At 50.4% G+C, this 18,300-nt stretch overlaps 6 protein-coding genes across 6 annotated transcripts; 2 read left to right on the forward strand and 4 right to left on the reverse strand.

Moving 5' to 3' along the window:
* Nucleotides 1-512: 512 nt before the first annotated feature.
* Nucleotides 513-2,467, forward strand: N7458_011055 (thiamine pyrophosphate-binding protein; the record flags this gene model as incomplete). The annotated part of the gene is made up of 4 exons (XM_056914437.1): nucleotides 513-772; nucleotides 825-1,057; nucleotides 1,116-1,312; nucleotides 1,367-2,467. The coding sequence occupies 4 exons, from the start codon at nucleotides 513-515 to the stop codon at nucleotides 2,465-2,467; spliced, it is 1,791 nt and encodes a 596-aa protein (XP_056763286.1).
* A 195-nt stretch (nucleotides 2,468-2,662) lies between these two features.
* Nucleotides 2,663-4,246, reverse strand: N7458_011056 (MFS transporter; the record flags this gene model as incomplete). Its single annotated transcript, XM_056914438.1, has 1 exon — nucleotides 2,663-4,246. The coding sequence occupies one exon, from the start codon at nucleotides 4,244-4,246 to the stop codon at nucleotides 2,663-2,665; it is 1,584 nt and encodes a 527-aa protein (XP_056763287.1).
* A 660-nt stretch (nucleotides 4,247-4,906) lies between these two features.
* N7458_011057 (glycosyltransferase) lies at nucleotides 4,907-7,863 on the reverse strand (the record flags this gene model as incomplete). The annotated part of the gene is made up of 6 exons (XM_056914439.1): nucleotides 4,907-5,124; nucleotides 5,183-5,784; nucleotides 5,847-6,200; nucleotides 6,261-6,626; nucleotides 6,847-7,525; nucleotides 7,755-7,863. The coding sequence occupies 6 exons, from the start codon at nucleotides 7,861-7,863 to the stop codon at nucleotides 4,907-4,909; spliced, it is 2,328 nt and encodes a 775-aa protein (XP_056763288.1).
* Nucleotides 7,864-9,197: 1,334 nt separating this feature from the next.
* On the forward strand, nucleotides 9,198-11,026 carry N7458_011058 (fungal specific transcription factor domain-containing protein; the record flags this gene model as incomplete). Its single annotated transcript, XM_056914440.1, has 3 exons — nucleotides 9,198-9,920; nucleotides 9,987-10,714; nucleotides 10,780-11,026. Coding segments are annotated over 3 exons (1,698 nt in total), but the record flags the coding sequence as incomplete, so codon positions are not given.
* Nucleotides 11,027-11,242: 216 nt separating this feature from the next.
* On the reverse strand, nucleotides 11,243-12,487 carry N7458_011059 (DUF3712 domain-containing protein; the record flags this gene model as incomplete). The annotated part of the gene is made up of 4 exons (XM_056914441.1): nucleotides 11,243-11,554; nucleotides 11,614-11,735; nucleotides 11,802-12,220; nucleotides 12,333-12,487. The coding sequence occupies 4 exons, from the start codon at nucleotides 12,485-12,487 to the stop codon at nucleotides 11,243-11,245; spliced, it is 1,008 nt and encodes a 335-aa protein (XP_056763290.1).
* A 2,820-nt stretch (nucleotides 12,488-15,307) lies between these two features.
* N7458_011060 (tetratricopeptide repeat protein) lies at nucleotides 15,308-17,608 on the reverse strand (the record flags this gene model as incomplete). Its single annotated transcript, XM_056914442.1, has 4 exons — nucleotides 15,308-15,452; nucleotides 15,509-16,296; nucleotides 16,335-17,298; nucleotides 17,331-17,608. The coding sequence occupies 4 exons, from the start codon at nucleotides 17,606-17,608 to the stop codon at nucleotides 15,308-15,310; spliced, it is 2,175 nt and encodes a 724-aa protein (XP_056763291.1).
* Nucleotides 17,609-18,300: the final 692 nt, after the last annotated feature.

The raw sequence follows: 18,300 nt of genomic DNA on the forward strand, positions 1-18,300 counted from the left end.
CAAATAGCATACTGCAACTGAATATAGTGGGTGGTTTTCTGGAATATGTTCCAATGTTGTTATCAGTGAGCCCTATTGCCCAGGTTATGCCTGAGTATGAAAGCGAGACCCACGGCCATTAAAAGTGATTCCGTAGGCTAATGTCGTATTCGGAATCTCTGGCATTGTGCTTCATCAGCATTTATACGGACATTTTACTATCAGTGATAGCTCTTGATGGCTTACCTCATAGTAAACATGTCAACTGGGTTTTCTAAACTGCCAAGGCCTATGAGGACCTCGTCTCGGCGTCGGCTATGCTGTTTGGTCATTGTGCATAAGTATCTCGGCTTCTGCGGCTTCCCCTCATTCTCCACATTTTTGATGCGGAATGACTCGTGCTACATGACTCGCGTGAGGCTAATATCATCGTAAATAGACCTCGACTTTCCTATGAATAAATTTCTTCATATAATTACTCTGTTTGATCATTGAATTTTGTGACATTTGCTAAAATCGTCACTGAAATCATTATGGCAGGCTTTCCCCTTCATCATCCAAAGGGCCGCGAATTGACAGGCGGTGACCTTTTGGCCCAATCTTTGAAACACCTTGGTGTTGAGGTTGCTTTTGGACTTCATGGAGGTCACTTGGATGCTTTCTTGATGGGATGCGAAGATATTGGGATTCGCTTGGTGGACACTCGACATGAAACTGTCGCGGTTCAAGCGGCTGAGGGTTATTGCCGGATCAGTACAAAACCCGGAGTATGCTTTGTTACGGCAAATAGTGGGTGAGCTGACTCGGTCCTGTTATATCTAACGGGCTGATTCCAATTCATGAAGGTTCTCGAACGGACTCCCTGGCTTGGCTACTGCCTACGGTGACCGTAGCCCGATCCTTTGTATAACCTCCTCGCCACCAATCCGGGACACAGAGAACAACTCGCTTCAGGGTTCCATCGATCAGGTGGTAGCGGCTCGGCCCATCACAAAGTTTGCTCATAGAGTTGTGTCGCCCGAGGAATGTCCAAGAATAGTATCCCATGCACTTCGAGTTGCTCAAGCCGGGCCTCCTGGTGAGTCTTCGTGAGTTTCGTGTTATATATCGCGTACTTTCTGCTCATATATCTTTAGGACCCGTGCTTCTTGACTTTCCAATTGACGTCCTATTCTCCCCTATTCAACCCAAGCTCATTGCTTGGGGCTCAGTTACTTCACCTCCTTCATTTCCTCCAGGTCCTCACGTTGCGGCAATCGACGCGGCGGCTCGATTGCTCGGTGCTGCCAAAAGACCAGTTATAATAACAGGAACTGGAGCAAGAAGCCCACAGGTAAGATCTCCATGAAACACACTTAGAGGTATATAACATACTGATAATATTTAGGCACGGCAACAACTCTTCAAGCTAGCCGAAGGTTGCGGTATCCCCGTTTTCAATACATCCAAATATACGTCCTTCAGCCCATCATCACCCATGCTCTCCACAAGAACTGCAGGGATGCTAGCAATACTCTCATTGGTGAAACTACCACGTCCAGATCTTGTTGTTCTCTTGGGTGCGCGAACGGGAATGTTTCTGGGTGGCCGCTCTGGCGCAATCATCCCAGGTCAAGATTGCAAACTCATTCAAGTCGACTGTGACGGAAGTGAAATAGGTCGCTCTCTTCCTATAGATCTTGGGATTGTGTCGGATGTTGAAGCTTTCCTTTCAGCAGTCAATGAGAGACTTAATTCGAGACACATTAAAAACATCGATAAGTCCTGGGTACAATCTGTGCTAGGACTGGCTGCTATGGAGTCACCGTACGAAAAGGAACCAGAGGTGACAAGCTCCGGACGTCTTCATCCATACCATGCTGTGAAAAGTCTCGTGTCCGGAATCGAACCCGGAAGCATCGTCATTTTAGATGGTGGTGAAGCCTCTGCTTGGGTCGGTGATCTTGCATCACGCTGTCAACCGCATACAGTCATGACTGCAACAGGCTATTTAGGATTCCTGGGAAATGGCTTCGGATATTCTCTGGGTTGTGCCGTTGCTGTGCCCGATCGAAAAGTTGTCAATATTCAGGGTGATGGCTCTGCTGGCTTTCACCTGATGGAGCTAGATACGTACAAGCGATTCAATCTGAATATCGTGACGGTCGTGGTGAACAACTCGAGCTGGGGCATGAGTTCGAATGGGCAGGATCTCGTTTATGGAACTGATCATCCCGCTCGACCTATCAGTGCCCTGAGCTCTGCAACCGAATATGATGTCGTCGCAAAGGGCTTGCAGAATACTGCTACTCGAGTCTCTCGCATTGCAGAAATTCGGAATACAGTCGCCAGATTCCAGGCACAGCCAGGTCCAAGCTGCATCAATCTTATCGTGGATCGAAAACCGGTTCATCCCATTACAACCGCCATGGTCGGGCTCACTGATAACCCAAATTTGGTGGTGGTACCCTACTACGATAACATTCCTCGAGCATTTTACAAATTGTAGACTCCGGGTTGTCGTCAGCTGGCTGTGGAGGACAGATATAGCTAGTAAGAAGTGAATGAAAATTTCAAGATTGCAGAGGCTCGTTCCTATCGACAGAGTATTTGGCTCAAACTTTTATGTCACTGATTGAATGCGTTGTAGAGACCAGAAATCTCTAGTTTGATCATGGTACGAGGTCCGCACATTCGGCCAGCGTCATCTCGCTTGCCCATTCCCGTTCCGGGATTTCTGGTTTTCCTGGGGTTCCGGTAGGTATCTCGCCGCAACAGATAGACCAGAAGCAAGTACAAATAGGAGTATCCAGATAGCATATCCTCCCACCAACTGTGTTCTCGCTCCCAGCGCGAAGAGACTGTTGAAGAGGGCTGGGCAGAAAGCTCTCAGGGCACTGATACTGGTCAATGCTAACGCGTTCAAAGTTCCCAGGACTCTCGGTGAGGGTGAGATATCATTCAGGGAAAGCTGAATCGCCGTGAAAGACATGCTGACCCCACAACCAATGGTTAGCATGATCGGAGCGAAGACCCAGAAAGCATTGACAGATGCTTCGGTTCCCGATCGGAGCAGCACATTGCCAATAGGGCAGCCTAAGAAGAAGAACGGATAGGCAAGAGCGCACACTCGGATCACACCTTTTGTCCCAATCCTATGCTGCAATGGAGGGAAGACCAAGAGCAGCCAGGCAGCTTGGGCCGCGCCGTTCAATCCCATCATCAGCGAAATTTGCAAGGGTGTGAAGCCCCAACCACCAAGGGGTACAGGGGTAAACCAGAAGACGGGAATGATGGCTGTATAAGCAAACGCGAGTGTCATGATATGACCGTATACGTACAAAACCACACCCACTCCCGGCGCTTTCAACAGCTGCCTTGTCGAAAGGGTGTCGCGCCGACCCGGCGTGTGAGAGGCCACCTCTTCACCATCGTATTCGGCTGAATCTGGCTCTTTCTTCAATGTCTCCTTAATAAAACAGGCGCTAGTTATAGCAGCCGTGGCTCCTACTAGTGCCACCACTAGGCTTGATAGTGCATAAGGGTGGTCCTCGAAGAACCTCACGCCGCCAAAGAGACCCGGGTACTGGGTTGCAGGGTCGGCAAGGGCACCTCCCATCAAAGGTCCAAGGAAAATGCCCAAATTTCCGCTGAAAGCGAACCAACTGAATGCCCGCGCCTGAGTCTTCGGCGTGCTGTGTTCCGCCACCATGGTACGGATGGTGACGATAGTTCCAGCGAAAATGCCAGCAAGGCATCTAAACAGGATCATCTGGGGTATCGTCTTTGCGAATCCAAAAAGCCCCGTAGCCAGTGTCACGCCAAATAATGAATAGACCAAGACTGGCTTGCGCCCAAATCGATCGGCTGCGCGGCCCCAGAATATCATGACGATAGCCTGCGTAAGAGAAAACAACGATTCGATCAGACCGCTGTAGAAGCCCACATCCGTGTCGAGTACATCTCCATTTTCTTGAACCATCTGGCTCACATAGGGGAAGATTGAAAAGAAGGCCAGAGGCTCTATCATCCGAGCATAGCAGAGTAGCAGAACCTGGGTCTTGGGAAGTGGCTTTTCATCATCGTTGCCATAGGTTTCTGATGCACCATTCTGTGTTTCCGATATGGATTCATTTCCACAAGTAACTTTGGATTGACCAAGAAGAGCCGTTGTCTCGTCTATAATAGCCCTGGCATCGCCAAGCTCGTCCGCCGATTCTGCCCGAGCAGGAGGTGCCACATCCGGGCCGGGGTGCGGTCTGTCCGTCTCCCGAGTGATAACGACCATGTCTAGTCCTGGAAGTTTACAGGTCTAGGTCTCAGTCAAGAGCAGAAGCGCGCTGCACGTCTGCTTTGAACTCTGAACGTGGAAAAAAAAATGGCCTCTCAGGTTGGGGGCAAGACAAAACGCGAAAGCGGGTCAGAAACTCGGATTTAAGTATTTCCCAACCGGATTTTTAATGCGGAGTATAAAGCCACTCACTACATGAAGAACTTCATGCAGGACAATATCGAGGGAGGAGGTTGTAATTCACATGATGAATTTCTCATTAAATTAATTGAAGTTTTTGAAGAGTGCAGATAGTTCCCCTTAAAATTCCAATTGTGGGAGAGCAAAGTATGTACACCCGTTGGGTTAGTTGGGTTATGAATGTGATTCACTAGAACGAGATGACTCCAACACGCACCGCAATATACAATGAAGAGAAGATAATGGAGAAATTAAGGAAAATAAAATCTGAGATAGAAAGTTCCTCCACTTAATTTTCATCGCTAGGTCCATACTGTGTTAATTTCTCGGAGAGTATAACAACTTTGTCATTCTAAGAGTAACCCGAAAATCACGAAGAGTCAAGAACTGATGTTCAGCCCTCTATTTCCAGACTTTAAAAGCCATATTCTAACATACAAAAACAGATTTGTCTCAAGGAAAAACCGGTCAGCCTCATTATGAGCTGCCAGAGTCAGCTGTCCTGCGACAGGCAGCCTCAAAGTTGCGAAGGATTGTCTGGCGATTCTTTCCGAGGCCCTTGTGTGAGTGTTCTGATAGATACTTTCCCTCCTCAATTCTCGCCTGAGCAATAAGCTTGCTCCTCTTTGAGTGCGTTGCAGTGTACAAGCTCTTCATCATCCCGTGAGCAGGATAAGCGACCAATCCCAATGCGGCTGCGATCGCGTTCAGTACGTACTCCATTTTTGACATTCAAAGCTGCAGTTCACTTACCTGAGGAGACCTTGCTAGTCATGCCGAGAGTTCCCTTTGCGATTCCCTTGAACACACCCTTTGCTCCCTCTTCCTGGGCCCCTTTGTATGGCTGAGTAAATATGTCGCTGAGACCGTCTGCCATGCCATGAACAAAGTTCTTCCCAGCAAAGGTTGCTCCAGATTTCCAATCTTGAATCTTTCCGTGATCTTTGACCTCATCACCATATAGCCGAGGTACAGCTCTAAGGCCTTCGCTAACCGCTAAAGGCATGTCTACAAGCATGCCTTTATACCCGTAACCGACAACCTTCCCCACACTTTTGGCCGAGCCTCCCATCGCTGCCCCTGTAGCTTTCAGTTTTGAAGTTGGCTTTGCAGATGAGTCAGGCAGGGATGTTGCTTCTGCTATGAAATTAATTCTACGGGATTGGACGGCAGATGACTTGTTCAGGTCGGATTCCGATGAACTCCTGGGAACACGACTCAATTCCTGATATGGCCGGTAAAAAATATCGCCAGTTGCTTTCAGTATATCAGTGCTGGTCCCTATCAATGAAGAAGCGGTGCCTGTAACTGGGTCCCATCGCCGATTCTCAATATGAATCGGCTGGGCGTAATAACTGTCATTTGTTAGCGTATATTAGCGTATGGATTGACAGGGGTAGATTTCAAGCTTGCTCACGTTTGGAGATCACCTAGATGTAAACGACTGTGACCAACCAGAACCTCCGCTGCGAGCTTTGACAAACGCATTCGAGGTTTTGATGATTTTTTGAATTGCCAAACGGCAGGTTCTGAAGGAAAAACATGACATCGCATGTCGTTCACTGGTAAATTACGGTGGAAAGAGGCAACAGCAGCGGCCACACCATTTTCATGGCCCATTCGACTTGCGACATGTTGAGCTGCAGACTTTGCTTCCGTCTGGAGACAGAAGTGGATGGCTTCCGCCAACTTTGTTGAAGTCAAAGACCGATACGGGATTGGCCTCGGTCCCAGCCCACAGGATGCAACCATATTGCCCCAGAAAAGTTGACTGAACGTGGTTAGCATTAGATAATAAAAATCTCGATAACAGGTCAGGGAGAAATCATACTCTCCAAAGAATGGAATGATAGCCGTGGGTCGCCCAAAACGTAGACCACATGCGGTGGTGCCAGCACCTCCGTGGTGGACAACAGCGGCGACATGTTGAAACAACCATTCATGCGGGCAGTCTCCAATATAGAAGATTTTGTCATCAGATGAGACCTCTCCGATATTACTCCAGCCACGAGATATGATCGCGCGAATCCTGAGTGACTTGACGGCCTGCAGAATTATATTCGTCATACCAACTGCATCTTCGATCACAATGCTGCCAAATCCAATGTAGACCGGAGAGCTGCCGCTTCGAAGAAACGAATCAAGTTCGGGGGCGGGGTGTAGTCCGGAAGGGAGCGGAAGAAAAAGCCACAGACATCTATACTAGACGGCCAGTCTGATGGCTTTGGCATGAGGCTTGGAGACCAACAGTATGTGACAGGAATTTTGAGAGTCTCAGCTAAACACAACCCTTCTGTGGCTGGTACGGGCTCCAAATCCAGCGATGATGCCCTCCACTCATTGATCACATCACCAAGACTGATCCCAGTTAACTTATTTCTAAATCAGCATATTCGGAATCAAGGGAATGAAATTACCCCTGCCATGTCAGCCATTCAACGACTCCGTAAGATATGTAGTTTGCAATCTTTGGCTCGGTCGTTGAGTATTTGAGATTTGCCAACGGGTGTGGGAAGGCTCGCGTGCTGCTCCATGGCATAGTAAACATGAGATGCAAGGGAATGGACAATGCTTGCGCACAGTGAATGTGAGCAAAGCTTGGAGGGTTGGCGATTATTGCGTCTGCCACGAATGGTACTTTGCTCACCGGATCGTGGCCGATGCAAGAGTTCCAACAACCCCGTAGCATCTCGGCCACCATAGACCGCTTGCGTTGAATGTCACCATTTCGCAGACTTTTCATCTGAGGTATTAATCCCGGGTTTTTGACCATATAAGCCATAAGGTCTGTGGGATCACCTCCAATAGCATAGAATTCCAGACCTGATTCAAGAACGAACGACTCGAATACATCATGGGTCGCGAGTCTTACACGATGTCCATGTAATTGAAGCTCATTCCCCAATGCAATGAAGGGCTGTACATCACCCCGACTACCGACTACCTGAATAACGATATTCAATTGAACGTCACAGATTGCAGGCTGTATATAATCTGGGACTGATGGGGGTTGCTTCTCGTCGTGCGGGAAGGGAATCAACTTTGCGACAGTTCTGCAGACCTTGGAGTCAAGGTCGACCTCGATGCGACCATCTCCTGTTACTTGTTAGCAGTAACTCGTGTGACGACAGAGATTGGCCTCGCTGGTACCGTCTCCGTTCGCTCCATCCTGAGACCAACAATCATCAGGCCAGCCGGCTGCCTCCAGTATGGAGTATCTTGGAGGTTGATCTTCCATGAATTCCAGTACAAATTTCACCACTGGAATACTTGGGCGGAATGAAAGGAAGTTTCCAGTCGTGCTGTAATTATATCAATATAATACCGAGCCTCGGAATGGCGCTAACAAAATTAGCCTTGCTATGGTCGTATGTACTGAGGATCTGGATTTCGTTGGGTTCAATCGGTCTACAGCGCCGATAGTAAAAGCGCATTCGGATACAGAAAGTTTGAATTCACCTCAAGGCCAATCAAAGAAGGGAATTAAAAGTCAATTTGATAAGTGGATTTAGAGACCCACAATTTAACGGCTTAGCACGATTGACGAAGGTGCAAGACTCCATCAGCCTAAGACCAGCGAAAGACTAATCTGGACTGGGATACGCGTATAGCAGTCTTTATCGTGATTAGCTTTTGAATTGCCAGTCAACGCCTCCTTCAATACTTCTCTCTGTGGTGAAGTCTGTCTAATCTAATCTCACCGTTTTCAATTTTCTGTTCCCTCCTGCGGGGCATTGTATCTATGATATCCTTTGAGTCGACTTTATTCATTTTCTTCATGCCGGTACTTCGTCACGCCTTGGCGGATAAATACCAATTAGTAGTCAAGTATGGAGGTATACATACAACTATCGAAATAGAAATCCCTAGCCACTTGGTGGAGACAACATGGAGTGCCCTACCTTGATACGAGTATACGAATACGCATACGGCTATCCACACAATTGGTTGCTGGAAATAGAGCTCGGCCAGGACTGTACACTAGATTTGGGACTTCAAACACTGACTTCAAGCACTCAATACAAACTTACAGATCGTCCTTGGAGTTGAAATCGTCGAGTGCAAGCTTTCATTGTTGAATTTGAAATATATTTGGGGTCTACTTGAGCACACAACTTACCCCACCAATTTTTTCTCCTTGGTTGGCCGATTTACAAGATACCAGGAATTAGGGCAAAGGATTGAGCAAAGGATATGTAATCAGATAGAGAGACAAAACTCTTCGTCCAGTGTCCACTGACTGGGTAGGAATATCTTGGCGCTTGTCTTGGCATTTGATCTATGATTTCCGTCGCATACGCGGCCCGCGGGTGGAGACTGACGCTCGCCATTGACCAGGTTAGAATCAGGATGCACGACATTCCTTCTAGCCGTCCAGTGAGCTTTCAAGGCGCGCCTCTTACCGTCTCGCTCGAGCTATTCGATATTCTCGATCGTTGAAGGTTCCTTCATGGATTCCGCCCCTGCTGCCACACGTGCTTTGAAAGGAAGGAGTGCCTGCGATCTTTGTCGTCTTCGAAAGGTAATGATTGCAACGGACTACGCGCTTTCCGATCAATTGACTCCAGACGGATGCTAATCTTGGTGCCTTGCGTCTCTGGCCGTACAGGTCCGTTGCGATAGAGCCCAGCCCGCCTGTGAGAACTGTCACCTTGCGGGACTTCCCTGTACTTTCACCCAACAAGCACCCCAACAGCGGAAAAGCCTTCGCCAGTAAGAACAGCGTCATTTTCAATATGTTTTTGAGATTTGCTTATTGGTAAATAGAGAACTTGTTGAAGCCCAAGCGCGTATTCAGCAATTGGAAGGAGCGTTAGATACAGGCTTAACCCCTACACATCTTGGGCACGCGGATGACCAGTCAAAATCAACTACTCCTGGACTTCAGAGCATTTCATCCGCGTCGCCTCAGAGTCAGTCAACGACCACGGCTCAATTAGAAACGAACTACATCCCCGACACACGCTGCTTAGATGCCGCTCTCGCAGCCTTTCAATCCCACCTCGCCTATTGCGGGCTTGGAAGTCGTCTCTCAACGGCTCGAGCAAACTTTTGCGCGACTATCTACCAGCAAAGTGGTCATGCGTTCGACTTGGACGAATTCCTGATTCAAGCCGCTGCATCGTTTGAGGAACAGGGTCTCACATCCAAAAAGAAGACAACGTCCACGAAATGGCCTTCGTCATCTCTAGTCCAGCAATGTGTGAAACATTATGCACAGAGTGGACTATACTCTATGTTCCCTTTCGCGGATGCCGAGGCGCTGCAAATGCTTGTTAACGCCAACGTCTTTAATCACCCGGACACGACTCGGGCTGCTAATCGTGCCTGCTTGGCTGCATTTACAGCCAATATCACGCAGATGCACCGTCATGACCCTGCCTTTTCCAAGGCTGACCCCGACGCTTATGCTCAAGCAGCACTCTCACTCGTTCCACAGATCCTCATGGAAGCTCCGGACTTGAGAACCCTCGAAGCCATCATGATGTTGGTAAGCTTTTGACTCGGCAATCAGAGCCCATCGTCACCGGGGAATAGCAATTCTGAATACATGCAGGTCGTTTACATTGCTCCCCTCGGCCAGCCCGTATCCGCAGAAATGCTGCTAGGCATTGGAATACAAGTCCTATATAACCTTGGAGGTCACAAAATACGACCATCTCCCGAAATCCCCGGCCGATCCCAGCAGAGCCAGCACCTTCGCGCACTCTTTTGGATCTGCTACGGTATCGACAGCGAATTCTCCATTCGAAAGGGCCAGCCCCCAATGCTCAGCGAGATACACTGCGATCTAGACCTACCAGTCAACTACGCATTGAAATCATCAGAACACCACTTCTACTGGAAACCACTCTCCTCAAAAGAACTCCTCTACCCATCCGACCTCCGGCTGAACTTGATCAAAACCAAGATCTACAGACTTCTTTATTCGGAGAAAAATGCGTCTCACTCTGAAGCCCGACGGATCCAACTCATCCGCGAATTAGATCATGACCTGAGTACCTTGAGGTCTGAGTTTCCCGTGGATTGTCGCCCGGATCTCTTCGCGACTGAAAATGCTCCGGATTACTTGTTTCATGACCTGAGTATCCGAGGTGTCAGTATTCATTTGGAGTATTATTATTGTCTGGGGAAGATTCATGGAGCGAATAACTCTTACAATATCCCCGCCCAGAAGTCTTGGTCGCCTCTGCCTTCTAGTGCGGAGATTTGTTATGAAGCGGCACGCTCGACTTTGATATACATCGGTCGAGTCCAACATTATATCAACTATCATACTTTTTGGTAAGCTGAGCAGAGTCATTCAAAAGTATTACCACGCCAACTTACCACTTACGTGAAAATCACAGGATCCACGCCCAATTCGTGCTCACGGCTGTCCTCACACTCTTCCGCTTCCTCATCACATCTCCCAATGCACCAAACTTCGCCCGCGATCTCAAAATACTAGAAGACGCGGCTAACCTCTTTGTGGAGTTCACGCAATCAGACGATCCCGAGAGAAATTGTTTCCCGCCATTCTACCTGACCCACGCCTTTATCAAGAAGCTCGTGTTTCTGGCTAGGGAGGCACATGTTCGTGAGATAGCCAGATAGAGGTACGTCAGGAAAATCAGGAGTCGAAAAGAACGGGTATGGGCTTGAGCATGGAAGCATTAGATAGTACAATAACTATGTTACTGCTAAAAACACAAATGGTATACAACAATCCGCAAAAGCAATCATCAACCGACTACCAACGACCAGCTATCACCCTTCCGTTCCTCCGGCTCTCATTCCATATACCCATCTTAAAGACCTTATCTCCATCCCTCAAAGATGAATCCCAATCTCCGCCAACGCCTTGGTCACATTCAGATTCACGGTGAGGTTATTCGACGCCAACGCCTGCGTGAAATAAGGCAACTGCTTGCCATTGTACACGCTCGAGTTACCCGTGATAGAGAACGGGACCATGCCGTCCTTGTACGGGTTACTGCTGGACGTGACTAGGCTGATGATGGCGCTTTGGTTGACGTTGGAGGTCATGGGGATGGTGTTGTTGCCTGGTTTGAGGACGAGGTTGTCCAGGTAGGAGTAGCCCATTGGTTGTCCGGCGACGGAGAGGTCCAGGGTTACGTTGCCCTGTTGAATGGTTAGATAAAATGCTATTGAGAACGGGATTTGGTTGGGGTGGATCGTACCATGGTGATGGTCATCACGGAGGGATTGGGGATGTACACGGTGCCGTTCATGTTACGGCCGTTCTGGGCCTCGAGCATGATGTGGAACTCTGTGACATCGAAGCCCTTGAGCTTGTTCAAGCCTGTATTCCCATCAGTATCGACCGTGCCCTCAGTCAAAGTAAAAGCACGAAGTCAGAAAAGCTTACCCTTCATAGTAATAGTCTTGTTATACGTAACCGTAGTCTTAGGCAACGAACCCTCCCTCAACCCGGGCCTACCATAAATATTCATCTCAATCTCCTCATTCAACATAACAGCCTGCGCAAAGTCGCCAAAAGCACCAGCATTGCTCAGATCAACAATCTGATCGACATTAACCTGTGCGCCATCCTTGGACTGAACTTCCGGCACCTGCACGGAGGTGAATGCCTGCGCGGAGCCGAGAAGAGACACTGAGGCCAGGAAAGAGTAGATCTTGGGGTGATAGGAGCTGTGCGAGCCGATGACTTGGGTTTGGAGGAGGTGGAAGGAGTCTGGGGTTGGGTCGGCGATGGTCATGCTGGTGACGTTGAGGGTGGAGTCGTTGACTTGGCTCTGGGCGATGTGGGGATAACCCACGTAGATTCTGCGATGATGGTTAGATAGGGAATCGCTTGATGTGTGGGATGCGGGTGATATAGAAATGGTGTATATATGCGGTGCTGCAGTAACGTATGTCGGGATTGTATAGAACTTACACCGGCAACAAGATGATGAGCAGGACCGCAATGAAGATGATCAAGTGCAACCACCACCACTTCTTGAAATGCGCACCCAGGCGAGCACCGAAGCTGCGCTTGGCCGGCGACGAGACGGTGGTGGACTCCATCTCGGTGACTCCTGGTTTCGACATCTTGTACTGGTTATCCGAGTCTAGATCATACAAGATAATCATCAGTCGTCAGCATGAATCAAGCTCCACCCAATAAACAACCCCGTTTAACCTCAAGCCACTTTCTCTTTCAAATCAGTCTACCTCGACATACCAAAATTCAATCCAGGACCAGTCACGTATAGTCGATATCAAAAGACAAGACCACGGCACTGGACTCCCGAAAGCCTCAAACGTAACAAGGAGCGGGGTTGAAAACGAGCGACGAGAAAAAGAGGAAAGGGAAAAAAAAAGAAAGGCAAGAATTGAAGGAAGTCACCCAGGTAATAAGAATAGAATCTGCCACGGCCCTCAGTACAGCAGCCGGTGCACCCGAGCCCAGCGAGGGTAGTATTTTTACTTTATAGGAATTCAGGTTCGGGGGGGTCTTGATGGGCTTGGCTCGGTCGCTAAGGGCCAGCGCGGACGGTCCAGCATACTACTACAGTAGAGGCAGATTGCTAAATGATTTTCTATGGACGAAATTAGGGTCCTCGGCGAGCATCACATGTCATGCAAGATCAAAATGCCAATGCAGGTCTTTCCAAAGGGGTATGGAAATCCAAAATGAACCAGGCAGGATGCAGTATAGTATATGCCGCGGGTGGGGGGTATTGGGCGGAGGTAGGACCAGGTTGGACACAGAGACGGTTCTTTTTTCAATTTATTATCTATGTTTTAGGACTGGATTCCTTTTTGGTCTTGTTCGTTTCCGCTGTTGGGTTAGCGTGTCTCTTGGTCTGGCCCTTGAATGGCCCTTGCATGTGGGCAAAGTCTGTTAGTCTGTCAGTCTCGCTGGCGATAGGCTGGTGGACTTGTTTTCCTGGGGAAAAGTTCGGAGGCTGGTGTTTGCGGGAGGCGCGTTCCTGGATTGACTTTGCGTCTCTTCCAAGGTGCTGGTCGTGATGATGGCGGGCTCGCCGAGTCCATCGGTTCAGTAGTAAGTTTCTTTTTTTACTTGCTGATGCTGATTGATGTGCAGTGTCGATCGGTTGATCGTTTGATCTTCACTCATCAAGTATGATGGACTAGAGCGTTTCAGATTGAGTTTGTGAGCCATACTGAGTCCTGGCAAGCAAAGCGCATTTACACGATACGAGCAACGCACAAGAGGCTGGTTCTGGTTTGCCTCCCGTGGCAACGAACTGATAACGCAGCTTCCCTTTTGCTTTTGCCTCGGGGCGTCGTGGCTAAGAGATGGATGGATCAGCTGCAGAAGCATGTGCAAATGCAATGACAAGAGCGCCACAGGACCGGGCACCGCCGTTATCCCTCCAGCTCCAGTTGCTCATCCTGGATGTATTCCGCGCCTCCAACGAGTCAACTCGACAGGATGCCGCGTTGTGCAACAATGACCCTGACTTGGGGTGGTGGGGCACTCCCCCCTTCTACCGTTGCACCGACCATCCGGGGTCATCGTAGAAAATCGGTGGCCATTGGCTGTCCGAGAGGCTAGCTGCAGTGGGGGCGCTCGCCAAGGCGCTGTGAGCGACGAGTCGGCTGGGGAAGAGTGGGCGGTGTCATGTTAGCCTCCGGATCCATGGATGCCCGGATTTTCATGGGGGGACTAGTGTCGTGTACTGCCCTGTGGTAGTGTAATTGTAGGGTCCTAGTGGCGTCTCTGGTCGTCAGTAGTCCAGTAGGCGAGGGGGTGGTGCTGAAAATGTCTTGGACCGTCGTGGCTCTAGAGTGAGTTGGGCCAAAGGTCCGGGGACGGGAGACTGGAGTCACGGGGTAATTCCCCAGGTGGGGAAGATTGGGGCCGGAATATAAAACAGTCAGAAGCCAAGACAGAAAGAAGATTATGAGGAACCCTCAGCAGATTATGAGGTGCTTGTTGCAGACATTGCCAGGTTTACCGTACAGGTGTTATGGGAGAAATTATCATGTTCCACACAGTACGCGCAACTTGAAACCAGCCGATCCGATCAATTTCTCGATTAGATAGAATCATCACACCTTCATAGATGGCTACATAAGGAAACCAATCTAAACACCTGTCCAACCGGGTCTAACCGGATCCCCTAAGAGGTCGATGGTCGACACCTCTTCAGGTACACAAGTAGATAATGACACTGATCAACATGAATGTCCACGCAAAAAAAAAAAACCACGACCTCGATTGAGTCATGAGAGGGATCGCGATTTCTCGCGCGATGCACCAGGTAAGCGTCTGCCGAAACTGAAGTTCAAAATGGAAAAAAAAAGTAAGGATGAGAAGGAGAAAGAATGTCCACAAAAGAAGAAAAACAGGGATCAGCCCCGCGAGAAGATATGGCCAACAAAGGAATATGGTGAGAATAGCGGGGAAGGTCAGAAAAATGAAAATGAGTCGGCTATGTGGAGTTGAGTGATGAAAGAAGTGGTAAGAAGGACAAATCGAAGAAGGGTATCCACGGAGAATTGAAATATTATGCCCGCGAGGCAGGGAGAAGGAACCGATGATCCGTCCACCATGCTCGATAAATGCTGCCCAGGCGGCTCAGGTAAAAAAGGTGAGGGTATGACAGAAACGAATAAGTGAAAAAAGGTCATTGGCAAGAAATGAAGAAAGGAAAAGAAAGGGAAAGAAAAAATAGATATGAAGGAGTGGAAATGATAAAATGAAATGACTCGACGCGGCATCGCAGAAAAGATTTGGAAGCAAACCAAGTGTTTCAGCTCAGAACGCTCCACAAACGCATTGCTCAAAATGCAAAATGAACGCAGGAACAGGTCCCCAAGGAACGGGACGAGATGCACGCTGCACATGTCAAAAAGCAGGGGTTTGATCAGATTGGGGCTCTATGCATCAAAGACAGTCTATGCCTCGGGAACAGACTTCTTGCGCTGGAAGAGACTGCGGGTGCGAGATTTGCTGCGCGGCTTCTTGTCGCTGCTGACAGTCCGTCCGCGCGCGCGACCACCACGACGTTCATCGTCAGCCATGTATTTGTCCTTGTAGATCCTATAGATGCGTTAGAAAGCTTACAGAATCAAGCGGGGCTGCTTCTTTAAACGTACCAGCTGTTTCCAACCATGTTCATACCCTTGGACTCAGCCTCACGATAGAAACGAGCAGCCTTCTTCATATCCTTCTTACAGCCCACGCCCTCGGCGTAGCAGAAACCTGCTTCTGCCATGGCATCCACATCACCCCATTGACCGGCAATCTCAAAGCAGCGCAAAGCCAAGGATTTATCCTGCTCGATACCCCAGCCGTTCAGGTGGCTGACACCCAGCTCGTAGATGCTCAGTGCAAACTGGGCCCGATACGCCTTTTGCAACTCCTTGGCCTTGGAGGCACCTGGGGCGTCGGGGTTCTCGAGCATTTCCAAGCCAACGGAATCCACTGCCTTGCGTAACCACCGTACTCCTTCTTGCTGGTTCGGCCGTATGCCCCATCCATGGCGGCAGGCAAGCGCATAAAGCAGCATACCGGTGGGATTATTCTGCTTAGCGGCAATGCGCAGGTGGTAGGTCGACTCGTTCAGCGAGCCGGCCTCGTGCAGCTCAATACCCTTGGTGACATGATCGTCAGCTGTGAGGGCCGTTGCGGGAGTCTGGGTGGCCTGCGTTGTGGCTGTCTGCGGGCGAAGCGTACTGGCCGAGTCCGCAGATGAGACGGTCTCGTCTCTGTCACTGGTCCTTGGTCGAGTAGACTCCGTCGACGGCCGGGGTAGTCGAGCAGACTCGGTGGATGGTCGGGGAGGTGTGACCACCGGAAGAGCTGGAGCAGCTCTGGGTGGTGAAACAGGCGCCGGTGGTGCCAGCTTAGTCTCATTGACTGGCGCCGGGGTCGGAGCGGAAACCTCGTACATAGAATGAGGTTTGGGTGAATTCTCCATACGGGGGTGTGAGGGGGCGGCGTCCTTGCGGAGCGCGGTGGCTCCTCTGAATGCCCGGGCGGAGAATTCTCAAACAACGGTTCTTGCCATTCGAAATGGGGTGTTTGTAGGCCAGCGAAAACGACCGAGTCTCGTGAGACCATGCGGCCACGCGGCAGTGAATATTTGGCATATACATACGATGATACGGCAGAAGAAGGTTCCCCTTCCTCTGCTTGAGTGGCAGCCGCTTCCTCGGTCGCCAATGGCACCAGAATTGGTGACGGCTTGCTCGGCCGATGCATATGAGCTGACTGACGGTCCCACCGATGCTGCTGTGAGTGAGGAACAGCAGCCGCTGGTGGTGTTTGGGTCAGCTCCGAAGTGGCAAACGGGCCGGGAGCGGACAGGCTGGTGCTAGATCGACTCAAAGGCCGAGAGAAGTTGAACGAGGGTCGGGGCAGATGGCCAGTGGCCGAAGTTTCAGAACTCAGCGATGGTGAACGGGGATGCATCCGGGCAGGATAGGTGGACATGGGCGAGTATGGTATGGATACCGCACTGCCCGAGGACAATTTGCGTGGTTTGGAAAACGTGGATCCGGCATTCGAGCTGCTATAGTCGTCATCAGAGCTCTCCCGCTCCGCTCTGGCGCTACTTGATGGGCGGGAATGCGGGGACACTGGTGGCGCAAGGGTGCGTGGGATATGCAGTCGCGATACAGAGTCGGTCGACGACTCGCGCGAGGGGTCGTCCATCACCGTTCCCACTGAACCGCCTGCCGCGCCGCTGGCTAGCGATGGGTCATCTTCAGGTGACTCCGCACGGGGTAAATCGTAGATACTCGAGGTGGCGCGCACCATCGTCGTCCGCGGTGTAGAATCGTCGTCGTACGAGTCGGCATTGCTGCTGGCATGCGAGACAGAGCTGAAGCGGGGGTGCTCCGAGACGGGTCGGTACTTGGGCTCTTCTACATCCGGGTGTGCTCTCAACGTGGGCTTTCGCGTGAGGTTATCGACCTGGGACTCGCTCGACGGAGAGCGGAAATAGCCGGGGCGGGGGTGGACAACGATCGGGCGACGCTGGAAGGGGGCAGTCGGCTCATGCGCCGGTCTCGTCGCCGGGATTCATCCAGTTGTTTGGCGAGGAAACGGCCCTGAGCAGCGAATGCATCCAGGGGCGACAGTGCCGGAGGGACTTCGCCATCGTAGTGTGCGATGCGCGGTGATGGAATGCCGCTTCGCAGGGTGTCGTGAGAAGTTGAGCGACAGTCGCTCAAGTTCCCGCGCGACGCCATGGTGGGAAGAGGGGGAGGGCGATTCAAAAACTTTCGTATGAACTCCGATCGGATCTAATTGTCGGTTGGTCGTCCAGTCTTTTAGTTCGCAATGAGTCGGCAGTCCGTAGGGGGCGGCGGTTGAGGTTGTCAGGTTTCCAAGCGGTCAAATCATCCAGACTCTGGGTCGTTATTCAATCCATGCACATAACGCATTGGAGACGGGAAAAAAAGTGCACCCAACGAATCAAATAAGCTGACACTTGCCGTCGTCGTCTCGGTCGGAGGAAAGGAGGAGGGGCTTTGCGGAATTCTTTGGGCGGGGAGGCGACGAGGCCAAAGGAATGACAGCCCTGGACGGATGGGGGGGGGGGAAAGAGAAAGGGAAGAGAAAGGTCAAGAGTCGGGATGAGACATGGAAGAGGGAATAACAATGGGCGGGAGGTGCGTCACAGGAGAAAGGAGAGCGAAAAACGGGCGAGGCCCTGACGATCACAATGCAACTGGAAGAGGGCAGTCGTGGTCAAGGGCCGTGCACGAGACGACGAAGTGGACGAAGTGGACAGTTGGGGGCTCCACTGCTTTCTCTCAGTGTCAGTCAAATCAGAATACTCAAAGCCAAGAAGCCATGGCTAAAGAGCAGAGGGAGGTGGAAGAGAGAGAGAGAGAGGGAGGAAAGAAAAGGTGTCTGTATGTTCGACCAGAGTACTGTA

This window comes from Penicillium daleae (genome assembly GCF_028827525.1).
Source record: "Penicillium daleae strain IBT 16125 chromosome Unknown utg000008l_segment0_segment0, whole genome shotgun sequence".
In the NCBI taxonomy this organism is placed as follows: Eukaryota; Fungi; Ascomycota; class Eurotiomycetes; order Eurotiales; family Aspergillaceae; genus Penicillium; species Penicillium daleae.